The sequence below is a fragment of the Rosa chinensis genome, chromosome 6 (assembly GCF_002994745.2).
Source record: "Rosa chinensis cultivar Old Blush chromosome 6, RchiOBHm-V2, whole genome shotgun sequence".
Classification (NCBI taxonomy): domain Eukaryota; kingdom Viridiplantae; phylum Streptophyta; class Magnoliopsida; order Rosales; family Rosaceae; genus Rosa; species Rosa chinensis.
Window position 1 is genome coordinate 63,764,914 of NC_037093.1, and position 25,587 is coordinate 63,790,500.

A 25,587-nucleotide genomic window follows, 5' to 3' on the forward strand; every position below is an offset into this window, starting at 1 on the left:
AGACTACGACATAGTAAATAGGCACGGTACAAAATAGAAAAGTACATAAAACTCCTTAAAAAAGTAGGAAGTTATTAGAAAGAAAACAACTAACTAATTAAAAGCCCTAAAGACCCCAAGGAAAAAGGCAGCCTGAGGCCAAGCAGCAGCCCCGCCCAACTCTAATGCCCCCACATCTCCACTACCAAAACTTCAAGTGATCCCGAAGCCAGATGACTATAGTCTACCATCATCCGTCCGACCGCCTCCGAGCCAATGCCAACACTGACGCTGGAGCGCCACTGGATGAGAGAAAGCTTGTCAAAATTTAGGTTAAGATTGGGCGCGTGCGGCACGGTTTCTCAACCTTAGGGTTTTTAAGAGCCCATGTTAAATAAACTGTGTGAGGTTATTACATAGTACCATCGGTTTTTTAATTAATCGTATTAGCAAAACGTTTCTATATATGTTTGGTGAAGAGCAAGTCTCAATCATACAACTGAATTTTCTATAGAAAGATTATCCAACCAGGGAAGAAGTTTGTCGTGGACCAACTTAGGCCTGTCATCGTGGGGGCAGTGCCCAACTCCTTGTAAAATGGAGAGGCTCACATTCGATTTCTGAGAAGGTAAGGAAGTGAAGTATTTGCCAACAGGCCCATCGAGTGGAGTGAACGGGTCTTCATCTCCCCATAGGACTAGAATCGGTAGGGAGAGGCCTGGCATTAACTGGACCGGGTTTGGTCCTGGTGGGCCTGTTACGATCGAGACAAAAGCGTCCAGTGCACCTGGGTCACTTGTTGGTTCCATTATGATCTACAAAATTAATCATAATAATCAGACAATCACAACTTACTCCAACCAGCTGGTGACATTTTGTTGGATTAGATGAAACTCTTAATAATGAAATTCTATTTCATTCTTTTGTCCACTGATATGGTTTTCTCATATGATTCGATGATACAATTCGTGTCATATACGAAAATATAGTTAGATATTCACAACATCACTTTACCTCTACTAATTCTTCATCCACAGATTCTTTGTTGGCGTAAACAGATGATAAGATATTTCTTAAACTTTCCCTGCATTGAGCATTCAAAATCATTAGATCATAACCATGCAAATAACTTTTATTACACTTAAAAGGTTTTACCATACCTCTGTCTAACACGCTCAAAAATGAAGGAAGCAATAGGTCGTTGCTTCAACAAGAAATCAATTAGCATGAGCAAAGGGAAGAGCAGCTTGATCCTCCAATCATCAACAATGGCCTTGTTATTCATCCCACCAGAGCAATTCAAAAGCACTAGCCCTCGAACCAGTCCCTTTTTAGATTCTAATACGTTGGACCAAAACATGCAAAATTAACTAATTAGTATACACAGATAATTAAGATGTTTAGAATATATTAATCAGGTTAACTAATTGAGGCTTGAATTAAGCTGCACCTGAGGCAGAGATTACACATGCAAGGCTTCCCACAGAGTTGCCTATTAAAACAGTAGGCTTCTGAACAACTTCATCCAAAAAATCCAAGATTAACTGTTTACACACAATGCAATTTTATTAGTGTAAGATTAATCTTAAAAATTCGGAGCTGTGATACTTCAAAACATTGGTAAATTTTTTCTAATTTTCTACTTCAAAAAACTTATGTTCAAACTAAGCAAACAAACATGTTACATACCTCAGCCCATTTCTCCATGGTGTATGAAAAGCCTATCGGCTTATCTGAGGCACCAAAGCCAATCAGGTCAATAGCATAAACTGTATAATGCTTCGCCAATGTCTTAATATTTCTGTGAGAATTTCATGCAAGTATATATATTACCAAATTTACTCACTAATTTTATTCATCAAAATAAAAACATAATCAAAGTGTACGCAATGATTCATTTATTCAAGTTTCTATCTGTTGATTTTGAATTTCATTTACTTGACCGTAACATAGTGCAATCCGGGGAACAAATTAAGCAAAAGAAATATTTTTCTAAAAGCAAATAATAATATATGAGTTGGAAATTACATTAATAATACAAGTAGATAAGGAGATAAGTGGCTAGTATGCAATGCAGTAGATGTGGATGCAGATCAATCATCAGAATAGGACCAAAGACAAACCTGCGCCAGTGAGGAACGGAGGCGCCGAAGCCGTGAACAAGAAGAATAGGAGGAGCATTTGGATTCGGATTTGCATCTTCTGGATGTGAAACAATGTAGTTGATGGCGTACTGACCCTTCCACTTCCACTTCACGTACTTGTCCTTAATCTCTCCCAGCTCCAATTCCAACACTACATCGTCGGCGGCGGCCGCGGCACCAGTACTAGTTGCCTCTGCTGCAATACTAGATGATGATGAGTTAAGTTTCATGGCGGGAACAGTAGTGATACTATTAACGGTGGTCGGGTCTGGATGGTTGTTTTGACCAAGCAAGACTCCTCCTCGTCTACCATAGCTAAGCAAACAACTAGTTTTTACTGCTTTCTGGTTTGGTATCGACTGCTGTAAATGCAAATATTGTGGCAATGAATGGGGAGATATTACCGTCACCCCCATCCTATGGTTTCTATCTGAATTCTCACTCTTAGATGGCATGTATTTACTTCTTTCTTTTATATATGGCCAACCCCAGCTGTGTCTTTGCCTAGCTATACAAATCTATTTGACGAGATCATAGCCACTCACCAAATCTAATGGCCGGTTTTGGAATTAACAACCCCAGTCAGGATATATCCCGGCCACTGGCCAGTCCCTTTCTCTCGAGCCTTGACAAAACGCACAATTGAAACATCTAGAATATTACATGACTCGAAACATGATAAATTACTTTGGAAATTTTCCTTTATTGTATCTATGCTCAGGTATATCTATACAAGACTGCATCTAGATCACCGACTTCTTGGAATAATCTTAAGGCTGCCTTGAGCTCCAAACTTAGCTTGTAGTTGATTAATTTATTATTAACCCGGAAGTCAAGTCTTTTGTTTAGCATATCTTCTAAAATACTCTATTTAGTTGAAGTCATCATTTATTAGTATATTATTGTGGAAAATGCTCACTTTCTACATGCTCACTTTTTTTGTGCAACTATTGCCACCCTACCATTTTCTTTATTCACCTTACTGGCTTTTTTTTTAAAAAAAATAACCTACTAAAAAAGATGATCAAAGGATTTCACTCATATCCCTATGGTGACTTGAACCTATGACTTCGTCATTTGGTAGTTGGTGCTCTAACCACTGAGCTAACCCTATTGACTTATTATACCTTACATTTTAATTTCAATTATTAAATTTACTTATCTAACCCATTTCTCTTTCCAAGAATATCCTTATATGACATATCCAATTAAAAAAAATGTTTTTAACGAAAATCTCTCATTTAATTTATACCAATAAAAAAACTAAAATATATTAAAATTTCAGAATAAAATCATAATCTATTTCAAAAAATTAATCATAATCTAATTTACCTTCATTTTTCTAATTTTTTTTTCAATTTTAGCATTCTCTATTTCAATCCATGTAAAAAGATTAGTACGTTTCTTCAAAAAAAAAAAAAAAAAAAGTAAGTCTAGAACTATGAGCAATGAAGATGAGATTGATTTTATTTTTTTTGTGTTTTAAATTTTTACTTTCGGTGTTCACGAATGGTATTACAAAGATTTTGATAAAGTTAACACTAATGACTTTGTGAATTGAATAACGAATTAACGATGAGGTGGCAACAAAAAGACAAAAAAAAAAAAGTAATAAATTCAAATTTGGGCGGAGAAAATAAAGATTAATGTTAACCAATGAGAAATTAAGTAATCTTCGTATTTAATTAATTACTTATGTATTTATTTTTCCTCACATTTTTGGATTTTAGAAAATTAGTGTACTTATTAGTCATTTTGGACTTGAGTAATATAGTCTTTCAGTAATTCAAATATTTGTAGGATGAACTAAGAAAATGGTAGGGTGGCAATAGCCGCCCCGGCCCTTTCTCAAATCCGAGCCATTCTTAATTTTGCTCTATATCTCATTGATATATGTCTAGATCACTGTCTAATTTTCACATTAGTCAACTAATTATGGGTGTAATTTAGAAATATATTGTCTCGGCTTACCTTTTTGTTTTGGTTTTTTTTTTTTCTACTAATTAATTAATTAAATAATTCAAATTCCGATACGAAATCATATTCTCGAAATTTTGCGACCATGACAAGACCAAGACCACTGTTCAGAATCCTCTGTATGGCTAATATATATATAGGTGTGATTTCATTTCCTATACTAACTACTCCAAACCTTTGGAGTTCCATATTAAATGTCGTGGTCAACCAAAAGAATGGCTGTATTGAAGGTTTTAATATGAATACATAAAGTGAAAAGGGATTCAAATTTGCTCACCACCAATACTTTGGTGGTAATACTACCACTCAATACAAAACTGTCATGTGTTATAAAACACAATTATAGTTAATCATGATGTTTTATTAAAAAATTATATTTTAAGTATTCAATTAATTTTATATGACATGACAAGTTTTAATAGGGTGATGATATCACCACAAAATAAAAGTGGTGAGCAAATTTGAATCCGGTGCAAAGGCAGAAATGTGAAAAAATGACCAATCGCATGAAAAACATCGAAAATAACTTGTTGGATTGGGAAACCAATCTCGGTTGATCTTAATGGTTAAAACTCCCCCCGTTTTCCAAACATTATTTACTCTCCTCCACTCCCTTAATTCACTCGCTCGCGCATGCAGGAACTTAAGTAATTGCGTCACTGCATACTTGTATAGATAACCTGAATGAGTGAATGGTATTTCTAGGGTTTAGTTATAACGAACACCATATATATATATGATCTTCGATCCAAATAGTAAATCAAAGACTAAGACCAAGAAGAGAGACAGGCGAGCAATCTACTGATCTAGCTAGCATTTGTTTCATTATTTGGTACAATTTAGACTTTGAATTGGTCAGAGGGTATGTATATATATGGACTTAGAATTTGGACAATAGCTAAACTAGTAGCTAGAAGATATTATATATGCAAGAGACAGTACAGTTACTTTGAATGTTTCAATTCGACTAGACTTCAGAGTTCAGACACATCCCATAGGAACGTACGATATGCAAACTAATACGAATATATTTTCTTTACCAGGAAGGAAGGGATGCACAGATAGTCCATACACCTAGCTAGGGTTGATTTTATTATGAGTTATATCGAAATATATAACTCACATATATGTGGACTTTTAATTTAGACTAGCTAGCCTAGTAGCTATAAGATATTATATATGCAAGACACAAACAGTGACTTTGAATGTTTCAAATCGGAGAAATTCTTTGGCAGGGGTTTCCCACGTGGCTTTAGAGTAAGCCAATCAGACAAAATAAACTTTTTTCTATTTTCTGAAATTGTCCCTGATTTTTAAAAGTGCAATACCTAAAATACCTTCGGTATTGATGCTTGATTGGTCAGCCGCACCGTCATGTGGTGCGACTGACATATATGTAAGATGGCGGTGCGGCCGACATAGGCAAAATTCTCTCTTTAATTCGACCAGACTTCCAAACACATCCCATTCCAACCAGGTGACAGAGCGGCTGACATATGCAAAATTCTCTCTTCAATTCGACCAGACTTCAGAGTTCAAAGTCCAAACACATCCCATTCCAATGATGTGGCAAACTAACACGAACATATTTCCTTCACCGGGAAGAAAAGGTCAAAAGGATGCACACAGCTGTCCATAAGGGTCGATTCTATCATGAGCCAAAAAGTTAATATTGCCATTGACTCGTTGATTGCTGACAGTTTAACAGCGTGAAAATTACATATACTCTCAAGCAGCCAATAATGAATTGTATATCTTCTATCACCTAGTTTAGTTCTGCACTTCTTCCTATATAAAAGTCTATATATATAAAACCCAGATCGACAAGCGCTTTCAATAATACACTAACCGATACCTTACGTACCCTCCAACAAGTATTTTATAAGTGCTACATATAACTGCTGAGACTTTCCGACGGAGAGAATATTCAGACATGATGAAGATGATCAAGAATATTCATATCATCTCTCTTTCTTATTCTATCTTTTTAGTCTTCTCTAGTATTTTCGCGGCCGTGACGGCACAGAATAATCCGGTGAATGTGGAAGTCGGGGTGGTTCTTGATTTCGATAAGGGGTTTGGGAAGATGGGGCTGAGCTGCATCAAAATGTCTCTCTCTGACTTCTATGCCTCTCATCCCAATTACACCACCAGGCTGCTTCTGCACCAGAGGAACTCACCCACAGACGTTGTTCTTACAGCTGCTGCAGGTTAGTTCTATTTTTCTCTCTCTGGTGTTTTTCGATCTGTGAATTAATTCTTATCGAGTTCTTCCCTCATTCCATTAATTCTTTCACTGCCATATTACTCTTCCATCATTTTCGTAATTTGTTCTTCAATGTATAGGACGTTGATCGATTTTTAAGGGTTTTCAGGATCGAATTCAACACGCACCACAAATATTGGATGAAATTGGTATAATTAGTCATACCAGCTGTCCAGTACAATATCGATCTTGACTTTAGTAATGAATCCGTCTGGATTTTTGTAGAAGTTTTAGAAAGTTTGAACTCCATGGTTCTTCGTCTATATTACGTATATATACAACGATATGTCCTACAGTTGACTTACAAACAGGGGCGGAGCCAATTCAGGCCGAGTGGGGGCAGTGGCCCCCAGTGAAATCATATATTTGTTCATTAATCATCTTTTTCCTCCCATTCTTCTTTTGACTCGCCCCCATGCTTCACTGATCATGTTAATACATGCATATTAATAATAACTTGCATGGGTACTCCACTACTTCTCCAAGTGGCAATATAAATATTCCATTAATATTCCTCTACCTCAGCAAAACGATTCATTTCCTTCTCTCTCTTCTTCAGTTCTTCTTCTTCTTCCTCAGCCAGTCAACCCCAACTCTGCTTCTCCTCCAAAAACTAGAGATCGATCATCTCCCCATCATCATCTTTACTCTCTCTGTGTTTTTTTTTTTTTTTTTAATCAATCTTTCTCAACTCTTGTTCTCCTTTCTATCTCATTCTTCTTCAGTTTTTTTTTTCTCTCCCTTTTTCTTCAGATTCTTCTTCATATTCTTCCTCTTCCCTCGGTTCGGCACTCCCTCAATTCCTCTCCCTCAGTTCCTCAGTGCACCGAGCCTTCTTCCCCTAATGGGTCTTGATCTCCTCCACATCAGCCACGCTTCTAACGGCACCGACCAAGTGGAGAAAATTGATTTATTTTATTAGGGTTCGGGTTCGGGTTTGGCCTTAGGCCGGTTCTGGTAGTCTGCATGTTCAAAAGAGGCCCGAAGCTCTATCGAGTAGAGGAGAGGCAGAAAGAAAGAAATTTTTTTGCCCCCATTTATATACACTCCTGCCTCCGCCACTGCTTACAAATTAAAAATGCTAGATTTTTTTTCTCTTTTTTGGAATTAGAAATTTTCATTTAGCTGAAGAGCTATTATAACTAATTGTATCGTGTCGCATAGATGTGATAAAAAGTTAGTTGCTAAGTTTGTTAATTTTTTTGGATCCGTGACATACTATTTATGAATTTTGTTTTTTAATTAATGCTTTTGAAAAATGTTGAGTTGCTATATAGGGAAACAAAACGTAAGAAACTAGAAACACACCATCCCTACCTATCCTTTGATACAAATAGGTTTCATCAGTATTAATTATTTATAATTAAGTATAATTTTTATTAGATTAATTTGCCTTAAAATCTCAAAAATTATTCTTCTCTAAGTTCTTCTCTAAGTTACATAACATTATTCTAGCCATTAATTTTATCCTAAATTTTTAATTTTTTAGTCTATTAATTAGACTCTAGTTAGTAAATCTTAATAATAACAAAAATGATCCTTTCTCAAGTTGAAAAGTAAATATAAAATCTTTAAAAGTATAACTTGACCTAATATTTTTAAATATTTTTGAAATTGACCTAATTATTAGTATATAATATTAATACAAAATTAAAAAATATTTTATTAATTTAAATAAAAATATAATATGTAAGACGCACAAATATTTGATGCATGAATTAATGATGAATGTGTATCTAGATTTTCAAAAGATCTAACACAGTTTTTTAAATTTTATCACCAGCTCTGGACCTAATAAATAATGTTGAAGTGCAAGCCATCATAGGCCCAGAATCTTCAATGCAGGCCAACTTCGTTATAAGCCTCGGAAACAAATCCCATGTCCCTATTATCTCATTTTCCGCCACAAGCCCATCTCTCACTTCAATCCGCACCCCGTACTTCATCCGCGCCACTCAAAACGACTCGTCGCAGGTCAAAGCCATTAGCGCCCTAATCCAAGCTTTCGGTTGGCGACAAGTCGTCCCCATCTACGTAGACAACGAGTTCGGCGAGGGGGTCATCCCCTACCTCTCCGATGCTCTACAACAAGTCGACGTCCGAATCCCTTACCGGGCCGTACTTTCGTCAAGGGCCGACGATGAACAGATCGAAACGGAGCTTTTGAAATTGATGGCCATGCAGACAAGGGTCTTCATCGTCCACATGTTGCCTGAACTTGGTACTAGGGTTTTCGAGAGGGCTAAGGAGATTGGGATGATGGATGAAGGTTATGTTTGGATAATGACCGATGGAATGTTCAACATGTTTAGCTATATTAGTTTCGGTTCCGTGGTGGAAAATATGCAAGGGGCTTTGGGTTTGAAACCCTATGTGCCAAGTACAAATGAGCTCGAGGATTTTAGGGTTAGGTGGAAGAGGAAGTTCCAGCAAGACAATCCAGGTGTTGATGATGTGGATTTGGGTGTGTTTGGACTTTGGGCTCATGATGCTGCCAAGGCATTGGCCATGGCAGTTGAGGAGGTAGTGACGAGTAGTAATGAAAGCTTCGGCTTTCAGAAGGTGAATTCTTCTGGTAGTTCTAATGATTTGGAGAGGATTGGAGTGTCGGAAATTGGTCTTCGACTAGTGGAAGCACTGTCAAGGACTAATTTCATAGGGCTTTCAGGGCGTTTTAGCCTCCTAAATGGGCAGCTACAATCATCAACTCTTCAGATTGTTAACGTGATTGGTAAAGGAGAGAAGGTGATAGGGTATTGGACACTCGAAAATGGACTTGTGAGAAGCTTGAATTCCAAAACCACTGTGAACAGCTCATACTCTACCTCGAATACTAGTCTTGGGTCTATTATATGGCCTGGAGACTCCATCTCTGCCCCAAAAGGTTGGCAGATTCCTACAAGTGGGAAGAAGTTGAAGATTTTAGTTCCAATTAAGAGTGGGTTCAAGGAGTTTGTGAATGTCACACATGATTCGAGCAGTAACACAAACAAGGTGGGTGGATACTGCATAGATGTCTTCGAAGCTGTAAAAAATGCATTACCTTATGATATAGATTATGAGTTAATCCCTTTTGCAAAGCCTGATGGTGAGAGTCCTGCTGGTAATTACAATGATTTGGTCAATGAAGTGTTTCTTGGGGTAAGACTCTTGTATATTTCTTTATTTCAATTTATGCCTAGCAGATTAGGCAATTTATTCACTGAAACAATGGCACTTTTTACTTGACAGAAATATGATGCTGCTGTGGGAGATCTAACCATTCGAGCAAACCGGTCCTTGTATATTGATTTTACATTACCATTCACAGAATCTGGGGTATCCATGATTGTGCCCATAAAAGATGACAAAAATAAAAATGCATGGGTGTTCTTGAAGCCTTTGACTTGGGACCTTTGGCTAACAAGTGGTTGTTTTTTCATATTCATTGGTTTTGTGGTATGGGTTCTAGAACATCGGATTAACGAAGACTTCCGAGGGCCTCCACTTCACCAGATTGGCACAAGCTTTTGGTTCTCCTTCTCAACCATGGTTTTCGCACACAGTGAGTTCCTTTATCTTAATCCGTAGTGATGGTTAATGCTTTGTAAAACATTGATTCACTCTACTAACCATAGCAACATTCCTTTCCCTTGAATATTACACTACTTTTTGTCATTCAACTTTCTATGACTCATTATTAACTGTTCATTCCATTGTTTCTTTTTTATCTTTTGTCACAGGGGAAAGAGTAGTGAGCAACTTGGCTAGGTTTGTAGTGATCATATGGTGTTTCGTCGTCCTCATATTGACTCAAAGTTACACCGCCAGTTTAACATCACTATTAACAGTTCAACAGCTCCAACCAACTGTTACTGACGTAAACTTGCTTCTGAAGAATGGGGACAATGTTGGCTACCAATCAGGTTCGTTTGTTTATGGGATTTTGAAACAGCTAGGATTTCAGGATAATAAGCTCAGGACCTATGATACTGTTGAACAATTGAACGAACTTTTTCATAATGGGACTGCAAATAATGGGATAGCGGCTGCATTCGACGAGACCCCCTATATGAAATTGTTTCTTGCAACTTATTGCTCGAAATACACCATGGTTGAGCCAACGTTCAAAGCTGATGGTTTTGCCTTTGTAAGTAACTTACTTATTTTCTCGCCTATGTGATCTCTGTCCGAGTATACATGTTTTTTCCTTTGTGATCTCTCTCTGACTTGTTTTCTTTAATTTTTGAACTTGACAGGTCTTCCCAAAAGACTCACCTCTTGCTCGCGATGTTTCAAGGGCAATCTTAAATGTGAATGAGGGAGGTGAAATGGACAAGATTGAGGATAGATGGTTCAAAAAACAACAGAGTTGTCAAAACACAAGCAACAACAATGTCTCGTCCAACAGTCTTAGCCTCGAGAGTTTTTGGGGCCTCTTCCTCATTGCCGGGGTTGCTTCATCATTGGCTCTCCTCATATTTGTTGCCATGTTCTTGTATGAACACAAGGACATTCGCTTGGATTCAGAATCTTCATTTTGGAGAAAAGTTTTTGTCATGTTAAGAATTTATGACCAAAAAGACCTCAGCAGCCATACTTTTAAGAAGAGTGGACTGCAATTTCACACCAACTATCCCTCGACTCCATCAAGCTATTCAAACCACACTGAAGCACACAACGTGTTTTCGGAGCAGTCAACATCTTCTCCTGAGCATGGTGATTTGAGTCCCACTAATGGTCAATCAACCAGAGAGATTGAATTAGCTATTGAGCATCCTTAGAGACAAAGAGATACTCCTAGCTAGGCTCCCCAATTTAGTAATTGATATGATTTCTCAGGTAGTTACACATGATTGTATATTAATTGATAGAAGTAGCACTGCATATTAATCTTCCTTAATGGTATATGTAATTAATTATGTATGTAGTTATATCATTGTAATATTTGATCTCAAATTGTAAATTGATTCAGGAATAGAATGACGAGTGATATCTGTAAGTAAAAACAATTGGTGACACTCTGCTTCGGTTATTAGAAGGTTGTGTGGCTCAACTAAGCCACAGCTTGATCTTGTTCTCTTCAACAACACTTGATTTTGGAATTGAGCAATCCTAGGGTGCTGGTGGCCAATAAGAGTGCACTTGTAACATTAATCTTGTTCTTGTTCTTGAACAATATTTAACCTTAGAATTTGATGTCGATTTGGTAAACTTGAACGGTTGCCAGATGTGCACTCTGATTGGTATGAACTTGATTCTAAGTCTGTAAAATATTCTTCCAATATGCTTGAGACATCGGCTAGAAATGTTATTCTACAATTATTACCATTTAATACTTAAAAAAACATAGGACAAGTAACAAGTTATGTCTCTATCTCTTCCATTGATCCAACCACACATGGTGTGAAATTTTGATAGAAGGTTCCTCCAAGTTTATCTTTTCAGTGATATCTAGTCGACTACCTGTTAAATTTTAGTGCATTTGAGTCAAAATTATATGGGTTTACATGAGTTCTGAATATTGTTGATAATGTTTATATACTTTTTGAGACTCTTTGCTTAAATTCTCGTCAGCAAAGTCAACTAGTTTTGTGGATTGTTGTGTTTGGCTTTTTAGTGAATATGACTTGGTTCGATCTGACCAGATTTAGTGATTAAGATGTTAGAGTGGACTGAAGATAGTTTCGTTAAGCATAACAGCTGTTGTATTAAAGTAGGACATTCAACAAGAGATAAACAATTTAATTTAAACTTGGTAATATTTATCTAAGCATTCTGATTAGATAAATACAAGAGGTTAATGTTGTTATCTTATATATCTAGATAACAGAAGATATGCATATGCAGTAGAGTTGGATTGAAACTCTAACTCCTTGATGGGACTGAGCTTAGAGTGATCTACTTCTCTGTATAAATAGTAGTCCCTGTGTACACTCAAGATACGTTGAAAATACAGCAGTAATACCATCTAGCTTTTCACATATTGAGTGCTTCACAGAAGGCTTTTGTTGAGTTCCTCATTACAGCTCCTGCCATCAATTTCCAGCTGCACTCTTCTCATTTCAAGATGGCTCTCCAAGCAACCGAGAAAGGTTGGTTTTCCAAGTCTCTTATCATGCTTATATCAATGTGTATATGATATGTTCTGGTGTGTGCTCATTGATATGTAAATGACATGTTTGAATGTGTTTGTGATGATAATGATTGATTCTATGTTCTGTGGCAACAAGTGGTATCAGAGCCACAAATCATTTTGCACAAATCGTTGTTAACATGTTATGTTATTTTCAGAAATGTTTCTTTTGTTGAAAATGAAATTAAGCAAATTTTTGGGCTTAGACCCGTTTCTGGACCCAAAGAGCATGACCCAAACATAAAAAAAAAAAAAAAAAAAAAAAAAGGGAACAAAACAAAAAGTGCAATCAGACTCCTTTTTGGTTTTTTGGGTGACTGTTCCTTTTCTTTTCGTTCAACTGAGAAAGATGCACAGAATTGGGGCTAAGGGTTTTCTTTAAAAGCTCAAATTGATTGATGATACTTGTTCAAACTGGTTTGATATCATGCTGGTATAAGAATTGCTTCCGCTCACACTTGTTATGCAGCGCTGGAAAGCATCCGGGTATGTTTTCTGTGAAAATTGAAATTTCTGTTAATTTCTTTTGAATTACATGTTAAGAACCCTAGAGCTCTCCTGGGGGGCATTTAAGCTACTAGGTTGGTGCCCAGATGAAATTTAAATTTCGAATTGTACTTGATGATTGTTTTCATGTTATTGGTTGATTAGCTTTGCTTATATATATTGAACGACTTGAATGATTCTTTCAAAGTTGCTTTCAATGAAATTGTATGATTATATAATTGCTTAATGTTGTAGACTGCAGATTGTATAATTGCTTGATGACATGATTGTAAAATCCACTTGTGAGAATTTTTTGACCTTTAAATGATTGTGACTATCTCCCTGTTGCAAGTTTGATTGTCAATTGTTTATTGCAAGTAAAAGAGAGTTCCTAGTAAACATTTGTTTATGGTCTGGAGCATATGGATACCAGTTTTCATTTGAATATCAACTTAAGTCTTTTTAATTTTCATATTGCACACAGCAAAGAATTTTGGAAAAATTTTGTTGATTGTGAAGATATTAAAACTGGAACATTGCATAGATTGTGTTTAGATAATGATTGTATCATCCACAGATGGCTATTAACTCTACATCATTTAAACACAAACTGTGGCTTTTGTACATATTGTATTCAGACATATAAAGCATAATTAGACACTTTCTTTTTGCCAAACAGGTATTGATTTGTCTATTTATATCGTGTTTGTTTTCAATGTGGTACAATTAAAAGAAAATCAAGAATAGCATGTATTTTGCCACACAGGTACTCTTGCTATTGAAAACGATTTCAGTATGCCTAGATTTATATATCAATGTTTCTGATATGCATATTGTAACTTAATGTTATATATGCTGCTGATGGTTGATGGTATTGATATGGTATATATGCTGCTGATGGTTGATGGTATTGATATGGTGTGGGACTCTGAATGTCTTGTTTACAGGTTATAATTTCATTGCTTGTGACCTTGAGATTATTAAGGTTTCTGGTTATTTTCTTGTTTTGAATTTTAACTAGAAATGAGACTTAGACCTCCCTGTTTTCTTTATTTTCAGTTTTGAGCATCAACACCATAGTTCAGCTGAATGGTAGTAATTACAAGAAGTGGAGGACTGACCTAGACCTTTATTTGCTTGACCAAAGTGTGGACTGGTGCTTAACTGTGGCTGAACCTGTAGTAACCAATGATAGTACAGACCAAGAAAAGGAACTTCACAAAGATTGGGCCAGGGCAAATAGAATCTGTAGATTGACTATTATGAAAACTTTGTCTGACACAGTGAGGGGTGCCATTCCTGAGAAAGCCTTAGCTTCAGAGTACCTTCAAAGCATAGCTGAGAAGTTCACTACCAATGACAAAATAGAGGCTAGTATGCTGCTAGACAAACTGACCAGCATGAAGTTTAGCATGAATCAGAACATGAGAGAGCACCTTATGGAGATGATGAACATTCAAGGTCAGCTAGCCAACCTTGACATGAGAGTAGATGAGGGGTTCTTTATTCAGCTTGCCTTCAAATCCCTGCCTGACCAACACTTTGAGAGTCTGAAAACCACCTACAACGCTCAGAAGGATAAGTGGAACCTAAATGAATTAATTGCAGTTTGTGTGCAAGAACATGAGAGGATTAAGAAAGGGAAAGAGGTGACTGTGAATTTGGTTGCTAAACCTCAGTGGAAAAAGGGAAAGTCTGGGAATCAGTCAAAGGCAAATCACCACCTGCATAAGAAACCAGAAAACCTGAAAAAGAAGAAGGGGGGCTTCAAATGTTTTTTCTGCAAGAGAGAGGGTCACATGAAGAGAGACTGTGAGGCCTATAAGACCTGGAAGGCTAAGAAAGGAGGTAACAAATTAGCTTTTTCCATTGAAGTTAATTTAGTTAACACTAGTTCTAGTTGTTGGTGTTTTGATACAGCCTCACCGATCCATATTACAAATTCCTTGCAGGGGTTCCAAAGCCAGAGGCAGCCAAGGCCAAATGAAGTCAGTATCCATGTAGGAAATGGGATGAGGGTAGCTGTCAAGGCAGTTGGGACAGTGAAGCTAGAGTTTAGGCCTGGTGTTTTCTATTATTTAGAAGATGTTTATTATATTCCTTCGATGAGAAGGAATCTCATTTCAGTTAGTGTTTTGGTCAAGAAACAGTTCAGTTTTTTAGTAGATTTTTCTGGAATAAAAATTACCCTCGGATCTCAGTTTGTTGGACATGCTTCTTTCATTAATGATTATTGGGTGCTTCCTGCTTCATCTTCTATTGCATCTTCAGCTTCTAAACAAGTGCTTTTGCTTGAAAATGTGAATGGTGTGGTTGATGGTTGTATTGATTCTGCTATTGGTTCTAAAAGAAAGTTTTCAGAAAATTCTGCTTATTTGTGGCACAGACGGTTAGGCCATGTTTCTAAAGAGAGACTACTTCTTCTAGTTAAACAGGGAATTCTTCCTAAACTTGATTTCTCTGACTTGACTGATTGCATTGAGTGTGTTAAGGGCAAGTATGCCAAACAGAAAAAGAAAACAGCAACTAGAAGCACAAGTGTGTTGCAACTGGTTCACACAGACATTTGTGGACCTTTTGCGACTCAGACTTTATGTGGTAATAAATACTTTATCACATTCATAGATGACTACACAAGATTTTGCCATGTTTATCTCATCTCAGAAAAGGCACAAGCCTTAGAGAAATTTAAGATTTATAAAGCTGAAGTAGAGAAAGAGTTGAACACCGTCATTAAAACAGTCAGATCAGATAGAGGGGGTGAGTTCTATGGGAGGTACACTGAGCTTGGCCAGCACAAAGGGCCTTTTGCCTTGTTTCTGCAAGAACAAGGCATCCAGGCGCATTACACTACACCTGGAACTCCAGAGCAAAATGGGGTTGCAGAGAGGAGAAACAGGACTTTTATGAATATGGTGAGGTGCATGATGTGCACTTCAGGTCTTCCTGGGATGTTGTGGGGAGAGGCACTTAAAACAGCCAATTATTTGACCAACAGGACACCTAGCAAAGCAGTGAGCAAAACACCTTTTGAGCTTTGGAAAAACAGAAAACCTAGTGTGCTGCATACTCATGTTTGGGGTTGCAAGGCAGAAGCTAGACCTTATAATCCTCAAGAGTCTAAACTTGATTCCAAGACTGTTTCTGCATTTTTTATTGGCTATCCAGAGAATTCTAAAGGCTTTAAGTTTTATTGTCCTACACATACATCCAGAGTCATCGAAACCAATAAGGCAGTATTCATTGATGAGGTAAACTTTACAGATAAGTTTGAGGATTTTGAGTTTGATGAATTACCTGAGATTGAGTCAGATGTTGTAGATGCTCCTATTTCAGAACCAATAGTTGTTTTATCTGATTTTGGTACTCAACCTGCACCTGTAACTCAAAACCATGCTCAAACTGATGTTGTGGATGCACCATTAGTTCAAGAACCAGCAAATGCACAGCCACCACCACAACCTGTTCTTAGAAGATCACAAAGAGATAGAAGATCAGCCTTAGATGCTTTAGCTGCAGATTTTCAGATTTATTTACAAGAGGCAGATTTTGACATTGGTGAGATTAATGATCCCTTAACTTTCAAACAGGCCATTGAAAGTGAAAGATCTCACCAATGGGAGGAGGCAATGGTCTCTGAGCTAAAGTCTATGCATATTAACAAGGTGTGGACACTTGTTGAGCTGCCAGAAAATCACAAAGCTATAGGTTGTAAATGGGTATTTAAAACCAAAACCAAATCTGATGGGAGTATAGAGAGGTTTAAAGCCAGGCTAGTGGCTAAAGGCTTCACACAGCAAGAAGGCATTGACTTTAATGAAACATTTTCTCCTGTTTCAACAAAGGATGCTTTTAGAGTGGTCATGGCCTTAGTTGCTCATTATGACATGGAGCTGCACCAAATGGATGTCAAGACAGCTTTCTTGAATGGTGAGCTTGAGGAAGAGATTTACATGAAGCAACCTGAGGGCTTCATTGAACCTGGAACTGAAAAGTTAGTATGTAAGTTGAATAGATCCATCTATGGTTTGAAACAGGCTTCAAGACAGTGGTACTTGAAGTTTGATGCAGTGGTTAGTAATTTCGGCTTTAAAGAAAATCAGGTGGATGAATGTGTGTATATGAAGATAGAAGGGAAAAATTTTATTTTTCTAATATTGTACGTTGATGATATCCTGCTTGCTAGTACCAGCTTGAAGTTGTTGAAAGCTACTAAGGATTTCTTGTCAAAGAAATTTGACATGAAAGATTTAGGTGAGGCCAGCTATGTCTTGGGGATTGAGATCAAGAGGGATAGAACAAAGTGTTTGTTGGGGCTATCACAACAAGGTTATATTAATAAGGTTCTGAAGAGATTTGACATGCAGAGTTGTGCAAATGGAGAGGTTCCCATGTCAAAGGGTGACAAATTGACTAAGGAACAATGCCCTCAAAATGATATAGAAAGAGAGAATATGAAGACTAAGCCTTATGCACAGCTTGTAGGTAGTTTGATGTATGCGCAAGTGTGCACTAGACCTGACCTAGCCTATGCAGTAGGCATTTTGTCAAGATTTCAGTCCAATCCGGGTCCTGAGCATTGGATAGCAGGCAAGAAGATTTTGAGGTACCTTCAGAGAACCAAAGACCATCTGTTAGTTTATAGAAGAGTCAAGGAACTTGAGGTTGTAGGCTACTGTGATTCAGATTTTGCTAGTCACTTTCCTTCCTCCAAAAAGTCTACCTCAGGTTATGTTTTTACACTTGCAGGAGGAGCCATTGCTTGGAGAAGTGTCAAGCAAACCTTGATTGCCACTTCTACAATGCAGGCTGAGTTTATAGCTATTTATGAGGCTGTTTGTGAAGGACTTTGGTTGAAAAATTTTCTGGTTCAAACCAAGGCAGTTGACAGCATTGTTTCAAAACCTTTGAAATTTTACTGTGACAATTCAGCTGCAGTGTTCTTTACCAGGAACAATAAGAGGTCTACTAACTCCAAACACATAGACCTTAAATATTACAGTGTGAGAGAAAGAGTCAAGCATAGGGAAATTGAAGTTTTGAAGATTGGTACTGATTTTCAGTTGGCTGATCCCTTTACAAAGGCCATGACAGTAGCTGCTTTCAAGCAACACGCTACTGAAATTGGCATTTTGCCAAACTTGGATGCTTGAGATCAGTGGGAGTGCTTTGTTTTTGAATAAGATAGTTTGTTTTCTGGAATTTTCTCATTGTATTGAATTTTAAGTTTGATTGAGAATTTTGGAATTGAATGAAATTGAATTTTCAGTTTTGAGTTGCAGCTCTACATATTGTTTTACATATAGAGATTCATATTTTGATTGATTGAATATGATATGACAGCTGTAGCTTTTGCTTTGATATGTTGCTGCAATATATATACCTGTTTTATAGTGTTTACAGGTTGTTAAAGTGAGTACATGAAGGAAAAATTTCCAGACTGAAAATTATGTATTCGGGTTCATGCATACAGAACCCAAAAAGAGGACCATCTTGCATTGATGTTAAATCTTCAGAATGATCAGGTAACTTTTGCAAGTTCTGATATCTTCAGTGATTCATGTGGGGTGTGAAAATGATACAAGTAGTTCTGCAACTGCTGTGCCTTCATTAACACAGCTTGTTTCTTAATTCTGTATCATTCTAACATTTTGACAGATCATGTTATTAGCCTATTAATTGTTGTTTATCTCAATGCGCAATAAAGAATTGTTGTTACACCTAAATCCATATGACTTCTTGTTATAGAAACTATTTCCAGTCCAAGTGGGAGAATGTTAGAGTGGACTGAAGATAGTTTCGTTAAGCATAACAGCTGTTGTATTAAAGTAGGACATTCAACAAGAGATAAACAATTTAATTTAAACTTGGTAATATTTATCTAAGCATTCTGATTAGATAAATACAAGAGGTTAATGTTGTTATCTTATATATCTAGATAACAGAAGATATGCATATGCAGTAGAGTTGGATTGAAACTCTAACTCCTTGATGGGACTGAGCTTAGAGTGATCTACTTCTCTGTATAAATAGGAGTCCCTGTGTACACTCAAGATACGTTGAAAATACAGCAGTAATACCATCTAGCTTTTCACATATTGAGTGCTTCACAGAAGGCTTTTGTTGAGTTCCTCATTACAGCTCCTGCCATCAATTTCCAGCTGCACTCTTCTCATTTCAAGATGGCTCTCCAAGCAACCGAGAAAGGTTGGTTTTCCAAGTCTCTTATCATGCTTATATCAATGTGTATATGATATGTTCTGGTGTGTGCTCATTGATATGTAAATGACATGTTTGAATGTGTTTGTGATGATAATGATTGATTCTATGTTCTGTGGCAACATAAGACAGCATCGAACTAATCACAGGTTTGTTTGTTCTTACCTAATATGGAATATAAAAGAATAAGGATCGTTTAGCATATAAGGACTTCTGAATTCTTAAATGGAAAGTAGAATTGAATATAGGGTCAGACAAAACAGCTTCAAAGATTGAAATATGATCCAAAAAAACCACCCTTCTAACCTTAGTAAGCTTGCTTTTTGTATCGTTGTCTTGTTTTTCTTCTTCATGGATTTGCTTGGCCATGCCACATAACAAAACCATCCCATGCCAGTGAATGTAGGAGTGATTCTTGATGACCTTCATTCTCAAACTGAGAATATTTGGTTGTGCTGCATCGAAATGGCCCTCAAGGACTTTTATGCTTCTCATGCTCACTACAGAACGGGGCTGGTTTTGAACATTAGGGACTGCAAAAAGGAGATCGTTGGTGCAGCTGCTGCAGGTTAATTATAGCATTTGCTGTCTATATATGAATTGTAGACCTTTTTAATATCCATTTCTATCTTCTTCTTCTTCTTCTTCTTTTTTTTTTTTTTCCTGATTCGTATTCTAATTAATTAAGAAAATATTAGCAGCTCTAGATCTGATTAAGAATGAACAAGTGCAAGCCATCATGGGGCCAGTGACATCAATGGAGACGAGCTTTGTCATTAATCTTGGAAAGCAAGCTTTTGTCCCCATTATCTCATTTTCTGCCACAAGCTCTTCTCGTACTTCCGTCCGCAGCCCTTACTTTTTCCAATTTGCACAGAATGACTCATCCCAATTAAGTGAAAGCCATTAGTTCCATGGTAAAAGCTTTTGGGTGGAGACAAGTTGTGCCCATCTACATCGACAGTGAGTAGGGAGAGGGATTCATGCCATATTTAACTGATGCCTTACAAGAGGCTGAGGCCTATATTCCCTACCGGAGTGTCATTTCCCCATATGCCACTGATGACCAAATTCAAAGCGAGCTTTACAAGTTAATGACAATGCAAAACAGTCTTCGTTCTCCACGACACCCCATCTTAGCTCCAGGTTAGTTCATAAGGCAAGAGCGATTGGGATGATGAGTGAAGGCTATGTTTGGATCATGACTTCTTGGATAACTAATAATTTGAAGTCTATGAAACACCGGTTCTACATGGACGGGGTATTAGGTGTGGAAACTTATGTCCCGTTGACAAAAGAGCTTCAAGAGTTCTTACCACGGTGGAAGAGGCAGTCCCATGAAGACGCTGCAACCGCCATCTTTGCTGCTAACTTGGATGCTTTTGGACTTTGGGCTCATGATGCTGCTATTGTACTAGCCATAGCTGTTGAAGGAGTAATTGGGAGTACAAGTAGTTATGGCCTCCAAAAGTCAGATGCTGTTATCAACTCAACAGATCTTTCTAATCTTCCTGTCTCTCAATATGGTTCAAAACTGCTCAAAGCCTTGTCTAGTGTTAGATTTCAAGGCATAGCTGGAAATTTCAGCCTTGTTGATGGGGAACTTCAATCATCGACTTTCCAGATTGATAATGTCATTGGTGGTAGACCAAGGGCAATTGGATACTGGAACCACAAAATGGACAAGTGAAAGAGTTGGGTTCGATCTTCAACAAACTCGGGCAAAATTTTAAACTCCAACTGCAATCTTCTATCAATTATATGGCCAGGAGACTCTCTCTGTTCCCAAGGGATGGGAGATCCCAGCAAACGGTACAAAAATGAAAATAGCAGTTCCTGTCAAAGTTGGTTTTACTGAGTTTGTTAAGATCACGAAAGATCCAAGCACTAAAAGAACAGTTGCCACTGGTTTCAGTATTGATGTCTGTGAGGCTGCATTGGAAATGTTACCATATGCTCTTCCTTATGAGTTCATTCCTTTTGCTAAGTCTGATGGCTCTAGTGCTGGCACGAATAATGATTTATGCTATCAACTCTATCGTGGGGTACAAAAGTTCTTTATGCTACAGCTTCAACAGAATTTAGTAACTCATATTTACGATATTCTTAATTTGATATAAATTGTTGACTTATTCCGTGACAAATATAAGACGGCATCCATGCATGTTTAATTTCTTTGCTGATCAGGTACTGAAAACAAATAACCTAACAATTACAGCAAATAGGTCCTTGTATGTCGAGTTTACAATGCCCTACACAGAAGCCCGTATATATAGTCATGGTAATGCCGGTTGTCAAAGACACCAAAAAAAAAAGCCCATGGGATTTCTCCAAGCCTTGGAGATGGGACCTTTGGCTTACAATTAGGGCTGGGCATGGGACGGGACGGGACGAAATTCTGGTAATCACTGTCCCGGACCCGGAAATAAAACTCGGGACGGGACGGGACGGTTTGGCACTTTTTGAGAATTGATCCCGACCATCCCGAACCCGAACGGGACCGGGACGGGATCGGGACGGGACCGGGACATCCCGAAAGGGAAAAAAAAAAAAAAATCTCCTACAATTTCATCAATTTCCCTGTTTTGCATTTCTACATTTCCATTAAAGCAAGCTACAACTCAAAGAAGACCGAAGTATCAAAGCAAGTTGCAACTAAAGCTAATGCATTTCTACATTTCCATTAAAGCAAGCTGCAACTAAACCTAAACAAGAAGAAAAACATGATATAATAAGCAAACTGCAACTCAAAGAACTGAAAGAAGACCAAATCTGCATAATTTAATAATCCATTACAGTTCACAATTTGACACTTCATTGAAAATGTGCACACTACTAAATGAATTGAACAAAGTTCAAACATCTATCACATTACTAGCTGCCCCAAGCTTTCCCTTGCCTTTTGCTCTTGGATTTGGAGCTGGACATACAGTGGTTTTGCTGGACATACTTGATCACCACCCATCCATCAAGAATTGATCTCTTGACGAGTTTAGCCCATGATTCATTGGTTTCAGTTATGACCTTGAGAGTTAGATCACTGGTAAATTATCATCCAAAACGGCAAAACAAGAGCAACCCAGAATAATTGAATACCCAGCAAAGCAGCAACTTACCAAGCGTCCAAGCAAGACTTCGACTGAAGGTTGAAGAATCGAACCCAGAAGGCCAGAATATGGAAGAGAGCAAAGGAGGAGAGGCTGGAGTGCAAAGGAGAGGCTGGAGAGCAATCGAACCCAGAAATTCGATCGGTGAACTGAAATTGATGACCAGGAACTTTGGGAAATTGCAATCGATCGGTGCGTCCGCCACCACAGCTTCACTCTCAGACTCTCGGTGTCGGTGATGCTTATGAGCTGAATTGATAGAGGTGAATTGCAGATCACTCGGCCTTGTGCCTTGATGGAGGTGAATTGATCGGTGTCTCACTCGGTTATTGTTGATCGGTGTCTCACTAGCTTGTGAACGACAGAACGAGAGGTCGAGAGGAATGAATGAGAGGTCGAGAGTTATTTGCTTATCTGCTAGGTCAAAGTGTCAAACTAAAAAACAAAGAAACAAAATGAGTTTTAATACATCGGGACGGGTCGGGACGTTGAGGGATTCCAGCGACCCAAACCGAAGCCCGTCCCGTTAAAACGGGACGGGACGGGACGGGCCCAAACAGTGAAAAATTAAGTTTTGAAACCGTCCCGTCCCGGCAATTTTCGGGACGGGTCCGGGTCGGGTTCGGTTTTCCGGGTTCAAGTGCTCACCCCTACTTACAATTGGTTGTTTCTTCCTCTTATGAGTTTTGTGGTTTGGGTTCTTGAACATCGAAAAAATAAGCATTTTCAGGGCTCTCCCTCACGTCAAGTTGAAACCAGTGTCTGGTTCTCCTTCTCAACCTTGGTTTTTTCAGAGAGTAATTTCGATAATTCTCAAACCATTAGATCTTTAGATATTGTTTGTATAAGTTGACTCGTATTTCAATTATATATTTATTATTATTGTTTATATTTAATTTACAGTACTTCCTTGTTCCTTGAACATGCAGCTGAAAGAGTACTTAGCAATTGGACAAAATTTGAGATGGCTTTATGGATATTTGCTGTACTCTTATTGACAGTAAGTTATACAGCCAGTCTAACATCAATATATATTATAAACTGTTGTAAAACGATAGTAAAAGAATTTGAGAGAGGGAGAGTTTAGGCACCAAGAATGAAGTATGAGAAATGGAGTGATTCTATTCATCTCACAATGAGGTTTATATAGGAGTACCTCATGTTTACAAAAGGTAACTATTTAACGATTACATCAATATATCATTCGTCTGATTACAATCAATCAATCGCTAATTATATTCTGTTAATCACCAATCAATCTTAATTGGCGTATATCACGCAACACTAATTGTTATTACATGAATAGCCACATTAATATTTACAACACTCCCCCTTGGATATTACATGTCAATAGTGTTGCCCATGCTATGCGCTTCTAAGTTGCCTCGTCAAAAACCTTGCCAAGTAATAAAAACCCTGTGGGAAAAGACAACCTTGGTCGAAGGAGAAAAAGAGCACAACGCGCTTGAGTGTGGAGTAGCAGTATCACAGGTTCAAAGATAGGTGGAGTCTTCTTATCAGCACCATAAGTAGGTAGTATGTCTATGAGAGGGATGCATTAGAATTACTACACCAAAACCTTGCCCGGTAAACCCAGTGGGAGAAACCCGTGGTCGAAGGAAAAAGATGAGCAAATGCATATATATGTCGAATCAAAGCATCTTCAGGATGTACTATAATTGGGGTGACCATGCTAAAGATGTGCCTCGTTAAAACCTTGCCAGGTAACAAAACCCAGTGGGACAAAATAACCCTGGACGAAGGACAAAAAGAGTACACATGGTCAAACGAGTATGCTTCAGGATACTCCCCCTGATTTCGACTCCCCCTGAAAATTACATGTTAGGTAATTCAAATAGTTTACGTAGACCAATACCTTGGACATGCTTTTGGAATGTAGACTTTGGTAGTGACTTGGTGAAGAGGTCTGCACGATTGTCTTCAAATCAAATCTGCTTAACTTCAATCTTCTAATGCTCCTGTTGTTGCTAATTGAAGGAGAACTTCTGTACAATATGTTTGGTGTTGTCTCCTTTGATAAAACTCGTCTTTATCTGCTCTATGTAAGCAGCACTATCCTCGTAGATAATGGTTGGTTCATCAGTGGTGGAATGCAGTCCACATGTGCTTCGAACATGCTTTGTAAAGGCTTTTAGCTATGTACATTCACATACTGCTTCGTGAAGAGCTAGTATCTCAGCATGATTTGAAGAGGTAGCAACAAGTGTCTATTTCGTATACCTCCAAGAAATTGTAGTATTCCCAATGGTAAAGACATAACCAGTTTGGGAACGTGCCTTGTGCGGGTCTGATAGATAGTCTATATCAGCATATCCAACAAGGCGAGCATCATTCTGAGGATCAAGGGGGTTTGATCCATTCCTTGATGCGTAGGGATAGAATAAGCCCATATCCGCTGTACCTCTAAGGTAGCGAAAAATGTCTTTTATGCCATTCCAGTGGCAACGTGTTGGCGCAGAGCCATATCTAGCTAACAAGTTCACATCGAATGAGATGTCCTATTTAGGGCATTGAGCCAAGTACAATAATGCGCCTATTGCACTTAGATATGGGACTTCTGGCATCAATATCTCTTCATTATCATCTGCAGGACGATACGATTCTCTCTAGACTTCAGACTACCATGGGTGTGCTTGCTTTTGTCCTCATTAAAGCATCTTAACATCTTCTGGATTTGTAATTTGGTTGATGGACCAAAATTTCATCTGCACTGTGCTCGGGCTCCAGGTCGAGACAATAATTTATTCTCCCAAGGCCTTTCACCTCAAATTCCAACTTCAGGTGCTTTGCGATTTCCTTGATCTCTTCTGGAGTATCAATCAAATTCATGTCATTGACATAGACCGCCACAATTCCAAATTAGGAACTTGTTTCCTTAATAAACACGCATGGGCATAGTTTATTATTCACATATCCCATCCCGATTAATTATTCACTTAGACTGTTATACCACCTCCGTCTGGATTGTTTCAATCCATAAAGTGAACGCCTCAAAACTAATGGAGAGCGTGTTCTGTGGTCTAGAACTATTTGCATCGGGTATCATAAGTCCTTCAGGAACTTTCATGTATATCTCTGTATCGTGATCCCCATAGAGATAAGTTACGACCACATTCATAAGCTGCATATTCAGTTTTTCGGAAACTACCAAACTGATAAGGTAGCGGAACGTTATGACGTCCATTACGGGAGAATACGCCTCCTCGTAATCAATCACAGAGCGTTGAGAAAATTCTTGCGCAACTAGACGAGCCTTGTGTATCACAATCTCGT

General features: G+C 37.9%; 4 protein-coding genes across 6 annotated transcripts; 3 read left to right on the forward strand and 1 right to left on the reverse strand.

Annotated features, from left to right (window-relative positions):
- Positions 1–408: 408 nt before the first annotated feature.
- Positions 409–2,700, reverse strand: LOC112172826 (pheophytinase, chloroplastic). Of its 2 annotated transcripts, none has more exons than XM_024310316.2 (6): positions 2,103–2,700; positions 1,669–1,780; positions 1,430–1,523; positions 1,140–1,317; positions 994–1,063; positions 409–794 (listed from the first exon to the last, which is right to left on the reverse strand). In XM_024310316.2, exons 1-6 carry the CDS (start codon positions 2,576–2,578, stop codon positions 471–473), a joined length of 1,254 nt encoding a protein of 417 aa, XP_024166084.1. In that variant the 5' UTR covers positions 2,579–2,700; the 3' UTR covers positions 409–470. The 2 variants fall into 2 exon arrangements, with proteins under 2 accessions (XP_024166084.1, XP_024166085.1); XM_024310317.2 differs by having other exon boundaries at positions 1,669–1,712; positions 2,103–2,317.
- Positions 2,701–5,950: 3,250 nt separating this feature from the next.
- LOC112169397 (glutamate receptor 2.8) lies at positions 5,951–11,536 on the forward strand. 2 transcript variants are annotated; one of them, XR_005801435.1, is made up of 6 exons: positions 5,951–6,310; positions 8,150–9,507; positions 9,598–9,910; positions 10,089–10,495; positions 10,605–11,187; positions 11,321–11,536. XR_005801435.1 is itself a non-coding variant. In XM_024306420.2 (5 exons), the coding sequence occupies exons 1-5, from the start codon at positions 6,034–6,036 to the stop codon at positions 11,127–11,129; spliced, it is 2,880 nt and encodes a 959-aa protein (XP_024162188.1). In that variant the 5' UTR covers positions 5,951–6,033; the 3' UTR covers positions 11,130–11,536. The 2 variants fall into 2 exon arrangements, 1 of the variants encoding a protein (XP_024162188.1); XM_024306420.2 differs by having other exon boundaries at positions 10,605–11,536.
- An 879-nt stretch (positions 11,537–12,415) lies between these two features.
- LOC112171756 lies at positions 12,416–14,954 on the forward strand. The gene is made up of 3 exons (XM_024308889.1): positions 12,416–12,440; positions 14,027–14,660; positions 14,888–14,954. The coding sequence occupies exons 1-3, from the start codon at positions 12,416–12,418 to the stop codon at positions 14,952–14,954; spliced, it is 726 nt and encodes a 241-aa protein (XP_024164657.1).
- A 4,359-nt stretch (positions 14,955–19,313) lies between these two features.
- LOC121050150 (glutamate receptor 2.1-like) lies at positions 19,314–21,545 on the forward strand. Its single transcript, XM_040509322.1, has 3 exons — positions 19,314–19,754; positions 19,888–20,332; positions 20,455–21,545. The coding sequence occupies exons 2-3, from the start codon at positions 20,170–20,172 to the stop codon at positions 20,874–20,876; spliced, it is 585 nt and encodes a 194-aa protein (XP_040365256.1). The 5' UTR covers positions 19,314–19,754; positions 19,888–20,169; the 3' UTR covers positions 20,877–21,545.
- Positions 21,546–25,587: the final 4,042 nt, after the last annotated feature.

Excerpts from the sequence above, each read along its gene's own strand:
- LOC112172826 (XM_024310316.2), bottom strand. The coding sequence starts at position 2,578 with ATGCCATCTAAGAGTGAGAATTCAGATAGAAACCATAGGATGGGGGTG. Across the intron at positions 1,524-1,668 it reads CCATGGAGAAATGGGCTGAG|TTAATCTTGGATTTTTTGGA; the intron begins GTATGTAACATG and ends GTGTGTAAACAG. Across the intron at positions 795-993 it reads TGGATGAAGAATTAGTAGAG|ATCATAATGGAACCAACAAG; the intron begins GTAAAGTGATGT and ends TTAATTTTGTAG.
- LOC121050150 (XM_040509322.1), top strand. The coding sequence starts at position 20,170 with ATGCCATATTTAACTGATGCCTTACAAGAGGCTGAGGCCTATATTCCC. Across the intron at positions 20,333-20,454 it reads ACACCCCATCTTAGCTCCAG|GTGTGGAAACTTATGTCCCG; the intron begins GTTAGTTCATAA and ends ACGGGGTATTAG.
- LOC112169397 (XM_024306420.2), top strand. The coding sequence starts at position 6,034 with ATGATGAAGATGATCAAGAATATTCATATCATCTCTCTTTCTTATTCT. Across the intron at positions 9,508-9,597 it reads TCAATGAAGTGTTTCTTGGG|AAATATGATGCTGCTGTGGG; the intron begins GTAAGACTCTTG and ends TTTACTTGACAG. Across the intron at positions 9,911-10,088 it reads AACCATGGTTTTCGCACACA|GGGAAAGAGTAGTGAGCAAC; the intron begins GTGAGTTCCTTT and ends CTTTTGTCACAG.
- LOC112171756 (XM_024308889.1), top strand. The coding sequence starts at position 12,416 with ATGGCTCTCCAAGCAACCGAGAAAG. Across the intron at positions 12,441-14,026 it reads TCTCCAAGCAACCGAGAAAG|TTTTGAGCATCAACACCATA; the intron begins GTTGGTTTTCCA and ends CTTTATTTTCAG. Across the intron at positions 14,661-14,887 it reads CCTCAGTGGAAAAAGGGAAA|CCTCACCGATCCATATTACA; the intron begins GTCTGGGAATCA and ends GTTTTGATACAG.